Source organism: Bombus vosnesenskii, unplaced genomic scaffold, assembly GCF_011952255.1.
Source record: "Bombus vosnesenskii isolate JDL3184/JDL3185 unplaced genomic scaffold, Bvos_JDL3184-5_v1.1 scf7180000013918, whole genome shotgun sequence".
NCBI lineage: Eukaryota > Metazoa > Arthropoda > Insecta > Hymenoptera > Apidae > Bombus > Bombus vosnesenskii.
In genome coordinates, this window is record NW_022883281.1 from 473,410 (window position 1) to 489,452 (window position 16,043).

The 16,043-nt window shown below is 49.0% G+C and overlaps 3 protein-coding genes across 3 annotated transcripts; all 3 read left to right on the forward strand.

The window, feature by feature from the left end:
• Positions 1–2,605: 2,605 nt before the first annotated feature.
• On the forward strand, positions 2,606–3,642 carry LOC117239319. Its single transcript, XM_033504818.1, has 2 exons — positions 2,606–2,697; positions 3,144–3,642. The coding sequence occupies exons 1-2, from the start codon at positions 2,606–2,608 to the stop codon at positions 3,640–3,642; spliced, it is 591 nt and encodes a 196-aa protein (XP_033360709.1).
• Positions 3,643–12,260: 8,618 nt separating this feature from the next.
• LOC117239320 lies at positions 12,261–13,028 on the forward strand. Its single transcript, XM_033504819.1, has one exon. It carries the CDS (start codon positions 12,261–12,263, stop codon positions 13,026–13,028), a length of 768 nt encoding a protein of 255 aa, XP_033360710.1.
• Positions 13,029–13,091: 63 nt separating this feature from the next.
• LOC117239321 lies at positions 13,092–14,426 on the forward strand. Its single transcript, XM_033504820.1, has one exon. The coding sequence runs from the start codon at positions 13,092–13,094 to the stop codon at positions 14,424–14,426; it is 1,335 nt and encodes a 444-aa protein (XP_033360711.1).
• The last annotated feature ends 1,617 nt before the right edge of the window (positions 14,427–16,043 follow it).

The following is a 16,043-nucleotide window of genomic DNA, read 5'->3' on the forward strand; positions in this document are numbered from 1 at the left end:
ACTGGGCTAACGATAGCCTCCGTCAGGCAGTTGGCTAATGTTCGGCGTTGTTACAGGTGCCACATGTTGGGGTATGTGGCGGCAAGGTGTACTGTTGCATATCCTGGCAGAGAGTTGTGTAGGAGGTGCGGCAGCGCTGAGCATAGTATGAAAGATTGTGATAGAGAGCCGAGATGCGCCATGTGTCTGAAACATGGTGGTATAAATGCAAGGCATGTAACGGGTTCGTTAGTGTGCCTTATAGTGCGCTTAGGTGTTAGGAATAGACAGGGGCCCAATTAGGGTCTTACAAATAAGCCTAAACAGATGCAGGCTTGCGCAAGACCTGATGATGCAGTGCGTATGTGAAAGCAGGGTGGACATAGTGGTCATCTCCGAGCCTGTTACGTCGCGTAACACTACCTAGCCGAGGCCACACACCGCTGGCAATATGGCAACCAGATGTCTTCGGATATTCGCAGCGTATCTTCCATGATTTCAAGGACCTTCCATAAATCACATAGATTTCCTAGAAAAGGTCCTTCAAACGAAACAAACATCTGGTCCGGAGGAATTTCTAGAGACTATTGTCTACCACGGCTTAACAAGGGAAAGTCAGTTTTTGTCACGTACGCTGCAACTTTCCTCCCACTAACCACTTTCTCTCGAGGGCGGTTAAGGCCCTTCGTTTAACCAATTAAAAACGAAGCCTATTCCCTCACTCTCCTAAATAACATCGGCACCAACCAATCCGATGGTCCCGTGCGCTAGACACACTCATCCTTAGCTCTCCTCCGAGACAGCATCGTCTTCCAAGAGTACTGTTTTTGCATCCTTCGAACGGTCAACATCCTTCGAGCGGGTATACACACCCGCAGATCACTCAGTCACTCACTCATCGCGTACATACGCACCAGTGTAACTATCCTCGTTATAAGTTGTGGAATAAACGGTGAAATATAACTTACTACTGTGTCATATTCAAATCAACTACCTCTGTTATCCTAAACGAAACAGGGGAACGACTACTTCGCGGCGTCGATTCACCGAATCGTAGCGAGAAGTTACGCCTCTCGCTGACGCGTTTTCCTCGCGACCGCGTCTCTCCGCGAACGGTCGTAACAGAGCCCTATAGGCAGTTGCCTTATTGGTTTAATGACGAGGGTGGGGATCCATCGGTATGGGTCACCCTGTTTAATGGAAAACATGCGGCGAGCGAGACTCTGATAAGAAATGTAGGGATTGTAGAGGTCAGGGTTGGTGATGTGTTTTGCGTCAGTGGGTATTGTTCCCCCAATAAGGGTAAGGACCAGTTCAACGATTATTTGAAGGAACTGGAAGGGGTCATAAAGGAGCGGAGGAAAAGAGCACCGGCGATTATGGTTGCCGGTGATTTTAATGTGAAATCCTCGGTGTGTGGAGGCTCTAACACGGAACGTAGGGGAACATGCCTACTTGATGTTATAACGAGGAATGAGCTTATACCTATTAGGACGACGAGAAACTACTCCTTCCTGAGAAATGGAGAGACTAGCTTCCCGGATATACTTAGTGTTAATAGACGAATGAGGCTGAGTTGGAGAGGGAGTAGGGTTCTAGATTGGTACTCAGCCTCTGACCATTTTTATGTTGAACATAAATTTAGGGATAATATTAAGCGGGTGGAGGGTCTGGCGCTTTTAGATACTTGACGAAAGAGATGGATGTAGAGGGTTCTTTAAATAAATTTGACGGAGTATATAACGGAAATGATTGTAAATTTGGCGAGACGACATGCGGCGAACGACTGCAGAAGAGTTTGGAGCATACGTGTGCCGTGGACCTGAAGAGGAGGTACCCAGTGGGTGCGAAGAGGAGCGCCAACTATTGATGGAGCGATGAGCTCGCTATGTTAAGGAGCGAAACCCTAAGAGCTAGAAGAAGAGCTCAGCGTGCGGTGGCGGCCCGCAAGGATGATGTCGAGGTCCTGGTGACCGAATTCAAGGATGCTAGGAGGCGACTGAAAAGGGCGATCGAGCGTAGCATGGAGGAGAGTGGGAAGGGGTTCTGCTCCATCTTGGATCAGGATCAATGGGGCAGGCCGTATCGTGTAGTGAGGAAGAAAATGATGCGGTTTGCGCCAATGGAGCTCCTTGGAAGAGATAGAGTGGAGGGAATCCTGGACGACCTCTTTGTCACCAGGCAGGAACTGCGACCGCCTACACAGGAAGAGACATCGATCCTACCTGGCGAAGAAGGAGGGTTTGGCATCGAGGAAGCAGACATAAGGATGACCGTTGGGAAATGCGATCCCAGGTAGGCAGCTGGACTGGATGGGATTCCTGGCACTGTAATGAGGTTATTGGCGGATCAAAGACCTAGCGTGCTCCTGACAGTGCTCAACGGAATAAATACCTGTGCAAAAATACCGGCGGTATGGAAAGAGGCTAGGGTGGTATTAATACCCAAGCCTGGCAAAGATCCTGCGATGTCATCGGCGTATAGGCCGATTAGCATACTGCCGGCGTTGAGCAAGGTGTGGGAGCACACGCTGAAAATGCTCATAGAGAGGAGCATTGGTCAGGGTCTCTTCCATAAGGACTAGTATGGCTTCAGGAGAAAGAGGGGAACTCTTGAAGCCCTGGATATGACGGTCGCAGTTGCTGAAGAGTGTAGAAGGAAGGACCTGGCGTGTGTTCTGGTCGCCCTTGATGTGAAGAACGCCTTCAACACTCTAAGGTGGGATAATGGAGGAGATTCGAAGGAGACGGTTACCGGGACGGCTACAGGAGTTGTTAGCGGACTATCTGGCTGAGAGGAGAATATTGGTACCACTGTCGGGTCGGTGTCGTAAGGAGGAACGTCTACGCAGGGGTCGCGTAGGGGTTGGTCTTAGGACCGTTACTGTGGAATTTAGTATATGACTGGGTGCTGGAGGCACTGGACCGGAAGAAGGATACCAGTATAAGCAGTAGCGTTCGCCGACGATCTGGCGGTTCTACTCAAGGTCAGAGGGTCCCACGGCATCAATGAAAGGATAAAGGCGGGCATAGCCTTGGCCACTGGGTGGTGCTGCGAGACTCGATTGCACCTGGCCAGGGAGAAGACGGAGGTTATCCTCTTAACAAGGAAGAGGATTCCGAAGATTTTTAATGTTGACGTGGGGGATGGGGAATTTCCACTAGCCGTGTTGTGAAGTACCTAGGGGTAGTGTTGGATAGTGCTAAGGGATTCTCCCCCCACCTCAAAGCAGTTTATGATAAAGCGGAACGGTTCTTGTGCGCCATACGGAGCCTACTCCCAAACGTCGGTGGGCCCAACGATTTAGTCAGGAGACTGTATTATGGTGTCTGGGAGTCTGTGGTATTATATGGCGCACCGATATGGGCCTCCTCTCTGGGAAAAGAAACAAATAGGACGATCCTGAGAAGGGCGCAAAGGGCAGCGTTGATCCGTACGTCTACCGCCTACCGTACGGTGTCACATGGGGCTCTGTGTGTGCTTACCGGTAGCATGCCGATTTACATCAAGACATGGTTGCGGTGGAAGCAGTATGGAGTGAAGAGGCGGATCAATGAGAGCCCTGAAGAAATGGCACATGTTGGGCAGGAAGAAATGAAGGTTTTGGAGACAGAGACAGGTGGAGATTGGAGTGGCGTTCCACAACCCCTACAATTGGACTAGGAGACTGGTAGAAGATCCGCTGATCTTCTACAAAAGAAGGAGGAGGATCAACTACCATACGATGCAGATCCTTGCGGGACACGGTATCTTTAACTGTTACTGTCATAGGATCGGCAAAGAGTCGCACACCAGCTGTTGGGATTGTGGTGCGGTGATGGATGACGCCGAGCATGTGCTCTTTTGGTCGTTGGAGGTCGAGATCGGTGAAGATTTTAAATTGGAGAACCGGGTCGTTGAGAAGATGGCCACAGAGGAGCGGTTGTGGAACAGGTTTCATGATTTTTGTACAAAGGCGATGAAATGCCGGCTTTCTAAAGAAAAGGAGATGGAGGTCAGGAGAAGAAGGGAAGGAAGGAGGAGAAGAAGAACCAGAGTCGAGGAGAGAAGGTAACGGATTGGGTACGTGGTATAGAGGCCAACCTGAAGTAATGTCGAATGACAGTACCGGGTTGGTGGCTCGAATACCGTAGCAGAGGGAGAATGGGGAGGGGTTTTTAGTGGGTATGGCGATGTCATCTGCCGAGTCCTACATAACCCGAAGACGCGGGTTTTTGGGTATGCGTAAAAGCATTTTTCCCTCCTCGCTAAAGAAAAAAAAAGGTGCATAATTGACTGGTGTACATGGTTAATCACGGACCACCTAAAACTTCTTGGGACAACGGGCAAGCAGAGGGTTCTGCCTCTCCTTCGTATCTTACGGTACAGAGTGCCGGATTCTAGTCCTTAAGTGTTCGCGATATCGTCCGCAAGCTCATCGTTCCGCAACTTATTAACGATTTCTGTAATTTGGGGATCACGACGTTGTTCCGCTAATAGCCAATCTTCGGAGATTTAGGCCAGATTGATTTCTTTTTGTACAATTTTGTAAATCGTACGGTGACCCAAGTCTACGGGGTTCCGCCGATGGATTATTCGACGAAGGTACTGGTCTCTTCTTCACTTGAGAGAAAACTCGCATTACCTTAACAAATTGATCTCGAGTCCGAATATCGTCCGTGAATGCTATCCTTTCGAAACGCTGGTTATGCCAGAGCAGTCGCAGAAAGACGGCGGCGTTGATCAGTTCGACGTTGGTTAGTTGACAGATCGACGATCAGTTGACAGTCTTTCCAGCTGCCTTTTCCGACTCGTCAACGGCTGTAAGCGTTCGCGGAGATAGAATCGTCTCATCAGTCGAAATAACCAGCCAACAGTCTCGAGCGGCTCTTTCAATTACAAGTTGCATCGACACGCGTTCATAACGTTTAGTACATCGCATCGCAACAGTCGTTTCAGAACAGGTAAAATCAAAAGAGAAAATTCCTCATTAACATTAAGGAGCAGAACAATCTGTGAGATATTTTATTGATATTGTAATGTGATATTTTATTATTATGCATAACGTTCCAAAGAATCGATTCACAATAATACGTATACAGATCGCTTAGCGAATATGAGCTTTCCTTTATATAAAACTGAACGAATGCACTTTTCTTATACGAAACGTCTGCTGTTTTCTTTAGTAAGTCGATAAATAGCATAAAGGTAAAATGTCAATAAAATCAGTACTTCGTGAGATATTTCAGATCTTTATACACGTTTTAATTTAAAATATCTCACAAATTGTTGATTTTTTCAACATCGTGCCTTAATACTTTTTGACGCGGAGTGTTTCAAAGGATTTATTTACAAAAGATGTTTTAAACAAAAAACGACATTTAAATCACATTGAAAGAAAGAAACCTGACTTTCCTATGTCCTTTGCGCATCTTCCTACAGAAAAACTAATCACATCAGTCAAATTACATCCCTCCGGAAGGCATCTTTTATTTGACTCTTATTTCCCTCTTGAAACCAACTTTTGATTGAAACAATGTGCACATTCAAATAAGTACTTGCTCAGTAATCATATTTTCCAGTTACGTGACCCACTCTGTATACATATACAGGGTGTTCCAGCTACATGGAATCACCTAAGTATCTGCTATATCTACGATAGCGTGAAAACTTTTCCAGGCAAAGTTATACTACGTTAAGGGACACATGGATCAGTGGAAAGAACAAGGATCCTCGGTATACTTTTAAACCAAGATATCAGAAATAATTTAAAAGGTATTTTGACGTTAATTTCTTAAAATGTATTCTTGCATTCATGTTTTCATTGTCTTTTAGATACCACGTTTATTGAAATTTCCATCTTACAACACAGGTACCTTAATACTTTTGCAGAGAGAACAAAAAATATCCAGCAAAGCGACCTTTAGCGCTAATTCCCTAATGTCGGCAGCCTCATCTTTGGATGCCTGAGCCAGGGCCTGAGCAATATGCGGTGTATTGACGGTTTGGCCATACAGCAGCGGAGCCTTTCCCGGGTTGATGACACCCGGAACAGAGGGCGCCGGCTTTGTTGCCGCCTCGATGAGGGCGTTGCCCGCAGCTGTGAATTCAAGTCCTCCACTAGTGTAACGAGCGTCCCAGGATATCGCTACCCACTTCAATCTCCTTGCTATACGGGAGCACACTTCCATAGCAGGGCCCTTCTCCAGGCAGGTGGCCGGGACGGCCAGAGGTACGGATTCATCTAAGTCTAAAGTGTTCCACCTTTGGTTGTTCCTGATCTGTAACGCTGTCTTGATCTTGCTGAAGGCCGTGCGCATAGCATTGCGTGTATTAGCAGCCCGTTCGACCTTCTTCTTACTCTTATCACTCCCTATCTCTGCCTCGGCACCCCCGAGGGCTTGTTTAATCTCCCGAGTCATCTGGTCATCAGACTGAATTATCCGTAGAGTGATATTGCTAGGCCCCGCTCCGTCATCTTGTCCGTGGAGTCCCGGGACCCGTGAGATGCGCGGGGAACCGACACCTCCCCCATCTGTATCTGCACCACTGCTGGATGCAGTATCTCCGTCCGTACCTCCACCTGCTGGGTCAGGCCCGCCTCTTGCCTCCACCTCTAGAGTGTCTACCATGTCGCTCATCTCGTCTCCTTTACCCACAAATTGATACATAGTGCATACATTGGTTAGCACGTTGTGGAAACTATCGGCGCTCGTAGAGAAATAGTTACGAGCGAACGATTCAATGGCACGCCTCATCAGATTCTCGGGACTATGATTCTTGTCTATCTGGATACCCTTCCCATCCAAGAAAGCTATACTTTACAAGCTATGCAAGGACGATTTGAAGCTTTCGCCCCCAGTGCGCCTGATATGCGGAAAGGATCGTCAATTATCTTCTGCGCGAACTTACGGGCCGCGCTAGTCATGTCTCGAGTCCGCTCATGCTTGGTCACAGTAGTTCATTGAGTTCTATCACCGGAACCTGTGCTTAGGACGCGTCCTGTGACCCTATCTCTCCTCTTGAATTCAAGTCTATCCCTACCTCGCGGGTCAGGAACAACAGTCCCGTCTTCCCAGGGAGTGGGTTCCCTTCTGTTGAACATCGAACCGGCGGCAGGGTGGACAGCATTCAACGATGCCCATAGGTGACCCCGGCCGTACTCAGCGGTTACATCCTCCGTCCTGTCCGCGCATGCCGATGCCCACAAAGCTGTTTCCATATCCGCGACATCACCATCAAAGAACCGCGCCCGGGCGTTGAAAGGTCGCAATTCGAACTTATAGTCACGGGAGGGAGAGGCTTCTCCGCCGATGCCGCATGTGGTGTAGCCCAAGACGAAGATGACGCTGGGCAAATGAACTCCGTATCACTTGAACCCGACCGGGCCATCCTGTATCTACTTGCTAGGATCCGTTTTGGAGCCGTTTTGGAAGAACCAAGCTTGTTGGGGCCGCCCTCCTTAGGAGCCGTTTTGGCGGCATACTCAGCAGGGCCAAGATTCATACGGGAGACCTCATTGTCCTCGTCTCCTGAATCCGGCCTCTGTTCGGCATTTTTAGCCAACATCTGCTTAAACATACTGATAATCCCTCGGTGCTCCATTTTGAGAAAAACACAAGATCTCTTACGGAAAAAGTTTTTTCTGACGTCAGCAAAGTGCTGTGCCTGGGATGCGCTTTCGTAGGTGTCTCACATACTCGCCACGCAGCTTCAAGATCAAAGAATATTGATTTGTGAATCCTTCCTAAACAAAAATTGTACGAAAGCCTGGGAATTTAACACTTTGGATCGCCGGACTACCTGGCACGGCGGTTCCGATGACGAGGCACGGTGTGACATGGCCGCACATCGCTCCATTAGAGGACGTATTGAGCGCGGAGGGTGTCGTTCACACCTGTTCCCGGGCCTCTGTCGATTGCAGCCGGGACGGTCATCGTGGAGGTTTTAATCGGTTGGAGTCTGGCATTACCACGCCGCTTTTCCTCAGAAGCGACCTGGTGTCCGTGGTGATTACCTCCACGTTAATAATAAAAAAAAAAGAGAACAAAAAATACAGAATACAAAAAAAGGAAAAGATACAAAAATATACATATAGGGTTCTGTTTAAAAGATACCGATGTGCTTGAAATCTTCTAAAGAGTATGAAATTGAGAAAAAATTTGTTCCATCGTTTTGTGTGTCCATCAAAATAGTCTTGCTTTGCCTCGAGAAGTTTCTTCGAACAAAGATGCATAAGGCAGATTTTTAGGTGATCCCGTTCAATTAAAATACCCTATATATGCCTGCGACAAGGTGCTCGATGCGAAATAAATTTTCCAATCGATTGATTTTACGCTATGCTGAATCCGTAAATTTATGAGTTCAGTATGGCAGACACGCATTTCACAGAACATGTTATTACGACTTGAGTTAATTTCCTTGGTGAAACAAATGTGACGTTATAGTGGCGTTTAGCTTTTATAACCTCCAAGATGATGTTTTTATGCGAGTGACATATTTGTAAAGGCAATAATTAAGGAAACGAAACGGGTGGTTGAATCATTAACTTATAAGCATCAATTTTTATCGCACTTTTAGCGTGGTGAAGGTTCTCATCAGAGGCAAGAGAATATTGTAAGCGACACGTAAAGAGTTCGCCTGACCTAATAGTTTGAGCTTAAATTCGAGTAGTAGTTGATAAGTCTATTTTTGATTAATTCATTATAATTGTAGATCTTGTCTGTACTTTTTGTCACAGATCTTATTTATTTGCTCATTTGCATATTTATTTAATAATAACACGTTACTGTCTAACAATTACAACAGTCTATTTCAGTCACTTCCTATCTTTCTCTAGCTTTTAACCTGGCTCTTTTTTTACTTATCACATTTCTTATTCTGTCCTAAATTATTTTCAAACTTTTATTCTACATCCCAGTATCAGTACACTGGGGATTTTTATGCAAATTCATATTCTTGAAAATATATTTAAGAAAGCACAGACTCTGTAGAAAATTGTTTTACGCAACAGGCATTATGGAAAGCATTAGATTTTAAATATTTTATATGCTTTTTCATATTATATTTTTATTCTGTGCAATTTTGCACTTTCAAATTTTCTATAAATACAAAATAATTAATAAATAATTAATAATACAAAATAAATAAAAAATAATTAGGGAGTTCCATCCTTGGCATCAGGATCGTGGGTGCGCAGTAGCAGTAGTAGTTGGGTAGTACCAAGGCCACGTAGAGAGAGTGTAACCGTACTTAAACGTCTTACACTTCCGGCGACCTTCCCCGCGGTGTACATAGAGGACTCACGTAAGCGGGACGCTTGTCCCGACGGTCCTCCCTGGCTGCGGAAACGTGGGTTTGCCAGCTTACATAAGCAAGTCCTCCCTGCGGGATGACACAAGGAACAGACAAAAAAGAAGGAGATCAATCAATCGCGAACCTATGTGTATAAAAATTTTACTGTGCTACGAGCCACACTGCAGTAAAAAATACGCGATACAATACAACAATGTATTACCACTTTTGTTTGCTGTTCCTATTTCTATAAAACCATCGTTATCATCGTCTTTATCGCGATGGGACCATCATATCAATATACAGGGTGCTCGGCTACAGGTGTACAAAAGGTAAGAGTTGATTCTTGAAGCTACAATAAGATGTGCATTAAGAAGAGAAAAATCGCTCTTCCGATTCTATTTTTCAGTTATTGGTAATTAAAAGTTAACTGAAATATTTGTGTGCGGGATTAGGTTGAGTTAGACTCGCGATATTCATGTTTGAGCCAAAATCTTCATCGCGAGTCTGACTCGATAAAGTACAGGAAGGGGTAAAGCAGCGAGATGCATAAGGAATTGAACGATAATTGTACGACTTCCTCAAATTGAACGACAAATGGGCAACTTACTACCTCGTACAAGTCGTAGAGAAGGTTATGACTTCTTTGGAACATACTAGACCAGTCACATTCAAATCATTATCCAATGATCTAGTCATCACGGCACAAATCAACGTTTTGAATAACAAACGCCAATCAATACGTTGTCGAGCGCTGCTCGACACCGGATCCAGCATGAATTTCATTACCGAAAAATTGGCGAAATCACTTAAGATAAGGCAAACCAAATGTTCGGTCCCAATTGGAGCGCTAGACACCTTGACGACGACGCTTCGGTGGAAACAACCACAAAACCGATCGTCACTACTAACCACAGCAGAACTACAGGTTTCCCATGACAGAGTCTGGTGGGCGGATATATGGGAAGCAGACGTAGAGAGGACGGAGCTGCGAGCGTAATCGAAATCTCCGGAAAACTGGAGAGCTTAGGCAAGGGAGGTAACCAGAGTGGAGGACTAGTGCCTGTGAACGCAAAGCGGGTGCAGATACAAGAAATCTGGCTTGGACAAGGCGTTAAAGCAAAACCAACCAAGTGTGAGGTTAGGACGGTGGAGTAGCCATATTAGGACGCGTGACAACAGCGCCGCTACACGGGCTACCCGAGGAACTACCCAGACGCAGCCATATTGGCACGTGCGCCGAAGCGCGTCGCGCGGGCCACTCGAAAGTGACAGCGACTGGCAGAGTGACAAGTGCTGACCGAGCGACATTTCCCGCCCAACGAGGAAACAGACGCAACCATGGCGAAAGAGAAGGAGGTAGAGGAAAACGCTAGGGGATGGAGGGAAACGGAACTGGCTGCGGAGCCGCCACACGTTAGCACCAGGAGCATGACGAAGGCGATGCCGCCAAAGGAGGGACGCTCCCGCTTCACGCTGGACAAGGAGGGAGTATGGACTGAGGAAACAACAGAGGAGGAGGAAACCCCCGCTAGAGAAGCACCCCGAGCGAAGAGAAAGAAGGCCAACGAATCCCCGGTACTCCCCGCGGACCCGGCTGAAGAAATGAGAACAGCCACAACGGCGGACATAGGAGCCGAAAGGATTCGCCGGGCCGCCGAGGTGGCCAAGGCTGCCGAGGCACCCCGCAGCCACAAGGGCACGCAGGGGAAAACCCTGAAGGAGGCGGCGAGAACCATCACCGTGGGCGTGACAGAGATATTGAGGAGAACGGACCCTGTCACCGACGCACTCGCTATAGCGCAAGAACGCTGCAGTCGAACACCATGTAGAGGAGATGAGATCCTTGCTGCACCGATTGGAGGAACAACTGCAGAGAACAGAAAAAGGAGAAGGAAAGGAGGTCGCCCCTGCCGCGAACACGAGAGGGATGGAGCCTGGAGCCCCAAGCGCCCCAGCGCCCAAGGGAGGCCGAACGGCTGTCACCGAATGGCAGACCGTCGGAAGGAAAAGAAGCGGAAAGAAGAAGGAGGCAGGGAAGAAGCAGCCGGCGAAGCTGATCCCCGAGACAGGGGCGGTGAGCCAGAGGAAAACTCCGGAGAGTGGATTGGAGAACGCACGAAGAGGGGGAGGTAGGGGGCCCCTCCCGCGCGCACCGCGAACGTCAGCGGTAACAATCACCCTGACGGACAAATCGAGCCAATCCTACGCGGAGGTGCTGGCTGCGGCCAAGGACAGTATCTCCCTGACCGAGCTCGGCATCAACACGATGAGGATGCGAAAGACCATCACCGGAGGCGTCATCTTAGAGGTCCCTGAGGACCAGGGAAGGGAGAAGGCCGCAGCGCTCGCAGCACAGCTGACGCGGGCTCTGGACCCGAACGAGGTCCGCGTGGCGACACCCTTCCGAGCCGCGGAGGCAAGGGTGTCCCTGATAGACATTGCGGCCACCAAGGCGGAAATCCAGAACACCCTGGCGAGGAAGAGCGGCTGCAAGCCGGAGGACATCCGGCTGGGAGAAATCCGCCCCGCCCGGAACGGTCTTGACACCGTGTGGATACGAGGCCCTGCCAGTGCAGTGAGGAAACTGGCCCAGGCTGGAAAGGTCGCCATAGGCTGGTCGACGGCGAAGGTCGAAGCCATCGAACGGAGACCGTTGCAGTGCTACAGGTGCCTTGGGATGGGACACACGGGAAAACCTGCACCGCCAAGGAGGACAAGGGGCACCTGTGCTTCAGATGCGGCGAACCAGGGCACTAGGCGAGAGCATGCACTACTGCGAGCCCAAAATGCCTGCTCTGCGAGGCGCTTGGAGCACCGTCGGTGCACAGGACGGGGGGACCGGCCTGCGCCCCCTCGAAGAAAGGAACGAAAGGAGCCGCCCGCGGATCCACGGCTGCAAGAGGCAGCGAGAAAGGCTCCCCGTCGCAAAGCGACCCTAAGCCCGCGAACAAGGAGGTGGGCACGGAGGAAGCCACAAGTAATGAAAGAACACCAAAGAACTGAGAATGCACATCCTCCAGACTAACTTGAGAAGGTCAAGGCGAGCACAAGACCTGCTCCACCAAACCATCCGGGAGAGCACGGTCGCCGTAGCGGTGGCGGCGGAACCATACAGAGTTCTGGATGCCCCGGAGTGGGTCGGAGACACGGACGGAATGGTTGCCGTCACCTGGACATCAACGCCCGGGGCGTTCGCCCACGGAACCCTGCTGGAACGCGGCAACGGGTACGCCGCGGTCGAGTGGGCAGGGATGATGGTGGTGGGGGTGTACGTGTCACCTAACAGCGGACGGGCAGCGTTCGAGGAATTCCTAGACGGAGTTGGCGACTGCATCAGGCGACGACTCCCCCGACAAGTGCTCGTCCTGGGAGACTTCAACGCGCACTCCACGGAATGGGGGAACGCCAGGACCAACGCGCGCGGCCGCACGCTATCAAACTGGGCCGCGGGACTTGGACTTCTGTTGGTGAACAGGGGCTCGACCAGTACCTGCGTGACGTGCAGAGGGAGCTCCATTGTTGACATAACATGGGCCTCCCCCGAGGCATTCAGGCGGATCTCAGGCTGGAGAGTGGCCGAAGGGTTCGAGACGCTGTCGGACCACCTCTACATATTCATGGAGGTGGACGCACCTGGACCTGGAATGCCGACGACAAACGACGGGAGCGGCCCGCCGAGAGAAAGACGCGCGCGCCCACCGCCTAGATGGAAAATAAAGGAAAGGAATAAAGATCTACTCCGGGCGGTTCCTATAGCAACAGCTTGGAGCTAGGAGGCCTCGACAACGACGACCGAAGCAGACGTGGAAGAGGAGGCCGAGAACCTCCGCTAAGCCATGACAGCAATCTGCGACGTATCCATGCCACGGGCCACACCGGGCACGGTGCGAAGCGGAGCAGTTTGCTGGTGGAACCCCGACATCGCGGAACTGAGGACGAGATGTGTCCGGGCCCGAAGACAGTACCTAAGGGCCCGCCGCTGGCGACGACGCGACGAAGAAGAAGTCTCCTTGCGCTACCGGGCTACCACATCACGGACAATCGAAAACGAGCATAAGGTCAGTATGCATGCAGGTACACAAGCTACTTTATACGCAGTGAGACAGCGATACTGGCCCATCAGTGGCAGAAGTCAAGTATGGCGTACGATCAAAAATTGCGTCCGCTGCGTTCGTGCTCATCCACCAAAAGTAGACTACATAATGGGTAATCTGCCGAAGGCTCGAGTAACTGAATCTCGACCATTCACAAACGTCGGTGTCGACTACTGTGGGCCATTTTACATTAAGGAGAAACGAGATCGTAACCGCCGTCAGGTGAAGGTATATGTAACTATCTTCATATGCCTAGCAGTCAAGGCGGTGCACATCGAACTCGTTGGCGATCTTACGAGCGAATCCTCCATCGCCGCTCTTCGTCGATTCATCGCTCGGCGAAGGTTTTGTTCGACCATACATTCCGATAATGGCTCAAACTTCATCAGCGCAAATAACGAATTAAAGGAGCTCCCCGATTTGCTAAAATCGGATGATCACAACGAAAGGGTAACTACGTTCCTAGCCAACAAGCAAATCGAATGGCGTTTCATACCCCCTCATTCCCCCCATTTCGGTGGGTTATGGGAGGCAGCGGTGAAGTTCTTCAAACATTACTTTAGACGCGTCGTCGGTAATGTATTTCTTACTTTCGAGCAATTCAATACACTTGTCATCGAAATCGAAGCAGTTCTTAACTCCCGACCATTAACACCCATATCCACTGATCCCAAGGATCTCCTCGTCCTCACTCCGGGTCACTTCCTTATCGGCGAGTTATTAATGAGTGTGCGTGAGCGAGATTTCAAGGACACTCCATTCAACCGGCTCTCCAGATGGCAGCATATCCAAAAAATTAAACGACATTTTTGGCAACACTGGCATAAGGAGTACCTCAATCAGCTGAACAGCCGCAATAAATGGACCAAGGGTGGTCACAACATACAAAAAGGCACAATTGTCCTCCTCAGAGAAGACAACGTTCCATCGATGCACTGGCCCTTGGGCCGTGTAATCAAGGTCCATCCCGGAGCCGATGGCATAATACAAACAGCTACTGTGCAGACATCATCGAGCCTCCTGGACCGCGGCGTCAAACGACTGGCCCCCCCTGCCATGTCAATCAGCTCAAGATAAGTCCGGACAATCACAGACATCGAAGGAGGTGGATCATACACCCATCTAACCCACATATAGGATTTGATCAGTGCCCTCTCAACGGGGGGAGGATGTTACGTCGCATAGAACATCTGCACTCCAGCCGACGCTACCTGGCAGCCAGCGGCCCACCTACATTCTTTCCGACCCTCAATAAACTCAAGGACCCACTATAAAACGTCAACTTTTAGTTTCATTGTTTCCATATGTCAAACTGTTGGTCTAGAAGTATTTTTGGTTTATGTCCGGGTTTCGGGAAAGTCCTTGAGTTTATTAGGCGTTCTTAAAAATCACGGAGAAAGCAGGTAGTTACCGAATGGGAAACCGAACACATGTCTACCGAAAAATGCTGGATTTCCCCAGGAACGAAGTCACCGCCCGATCCACGTTGGTGGGAGACTTCCTCATATCCTTTTTCATTAGCATGGGTCATAACCAATCGGCATCGCGGATGGTTACCCTCACTTCCTTGACGAAAAGTGTAAAGAACGAATCTGCGTTCTTCGTTCAAAGGGCACACCCATACCAAGCTTTCCACCGGAAAAACATAAGAGCGAATAGTCAGTCAAGCAATTCGAGTCTCTCAAGTGGGTCAGTACATCAACTCAAGATTCTAGTCCATCAACTCAAGTCAGTCTATCATCGCAAGCAGTTCAAGCATCCTCAAGAAGACAACAAGTCGAATACAGTCAGTCGACAAAATACATTATCATACGCGACAACACGAACAGAGTCTCAGGTCGTACTCATTCGTAGTCATCTTGTATTAAACATTCATTTTGTATTACACCGAAGTTGTTGGATCGTGCAAATATATATAATAACCTGTTAATAGCAGCGTTATCTTCAATTTAACTACCCTTATTATCCCAAAAGAAATAAGGGATCGAACGATTCGTGGCGTCGATTAGTCAATCGTAACGGGAATTTACGACTCCCGTTGGCTCGCTTCTTCGAGATCTCGTCTCCCCGCGAACGTGCGAAAACAGAGTGGCCGCCTGGTAATTACCGCGACGCCTTATATGAACCAGATACGATCCTTGGGCAGGACGACCGTCAAGGGTCTACGCGACCCTAGTGCGAACCCATCATAAACAGTGGGTCTATTGTACAGTCAAGGTACTTTAGGACCCCACGGAAAAATCCCATAAAGCACGTAATTCCTTTATTTTATGATACATCTCAGGAAGACCGGAAACGCGGGTTTTCCCCCTAGTGCAAGATCACCCGCGCGCGGACCTTCATTAGGGCGGTCAGTCCATCTTTAAACATACGTCTTTACCCAATGATCAGTTAGAAACAGACTTGAGACACACTCACCACGAACTTTCCTCTACGACAGCAAAATCACCAAGGCTCACTCTTACACCAGTATTGTAAGAGTCAACATATAACAGTATTCAGTCAGTGACAATTATATTTAACAGGATAGCCAGTGAACTAAAAGACAGCTGTATTCAGAGTATTGAGTGGAATAAATAAGGTGAACTAAACCTTGCTCTTTACATTTCTTATAATCCCCCACCTTGGACGCGAATAGCGTTCAAGGCTCGCGATACCAACCGATCAGTTGTGTCTGACTGGTCGCTAGTTAGT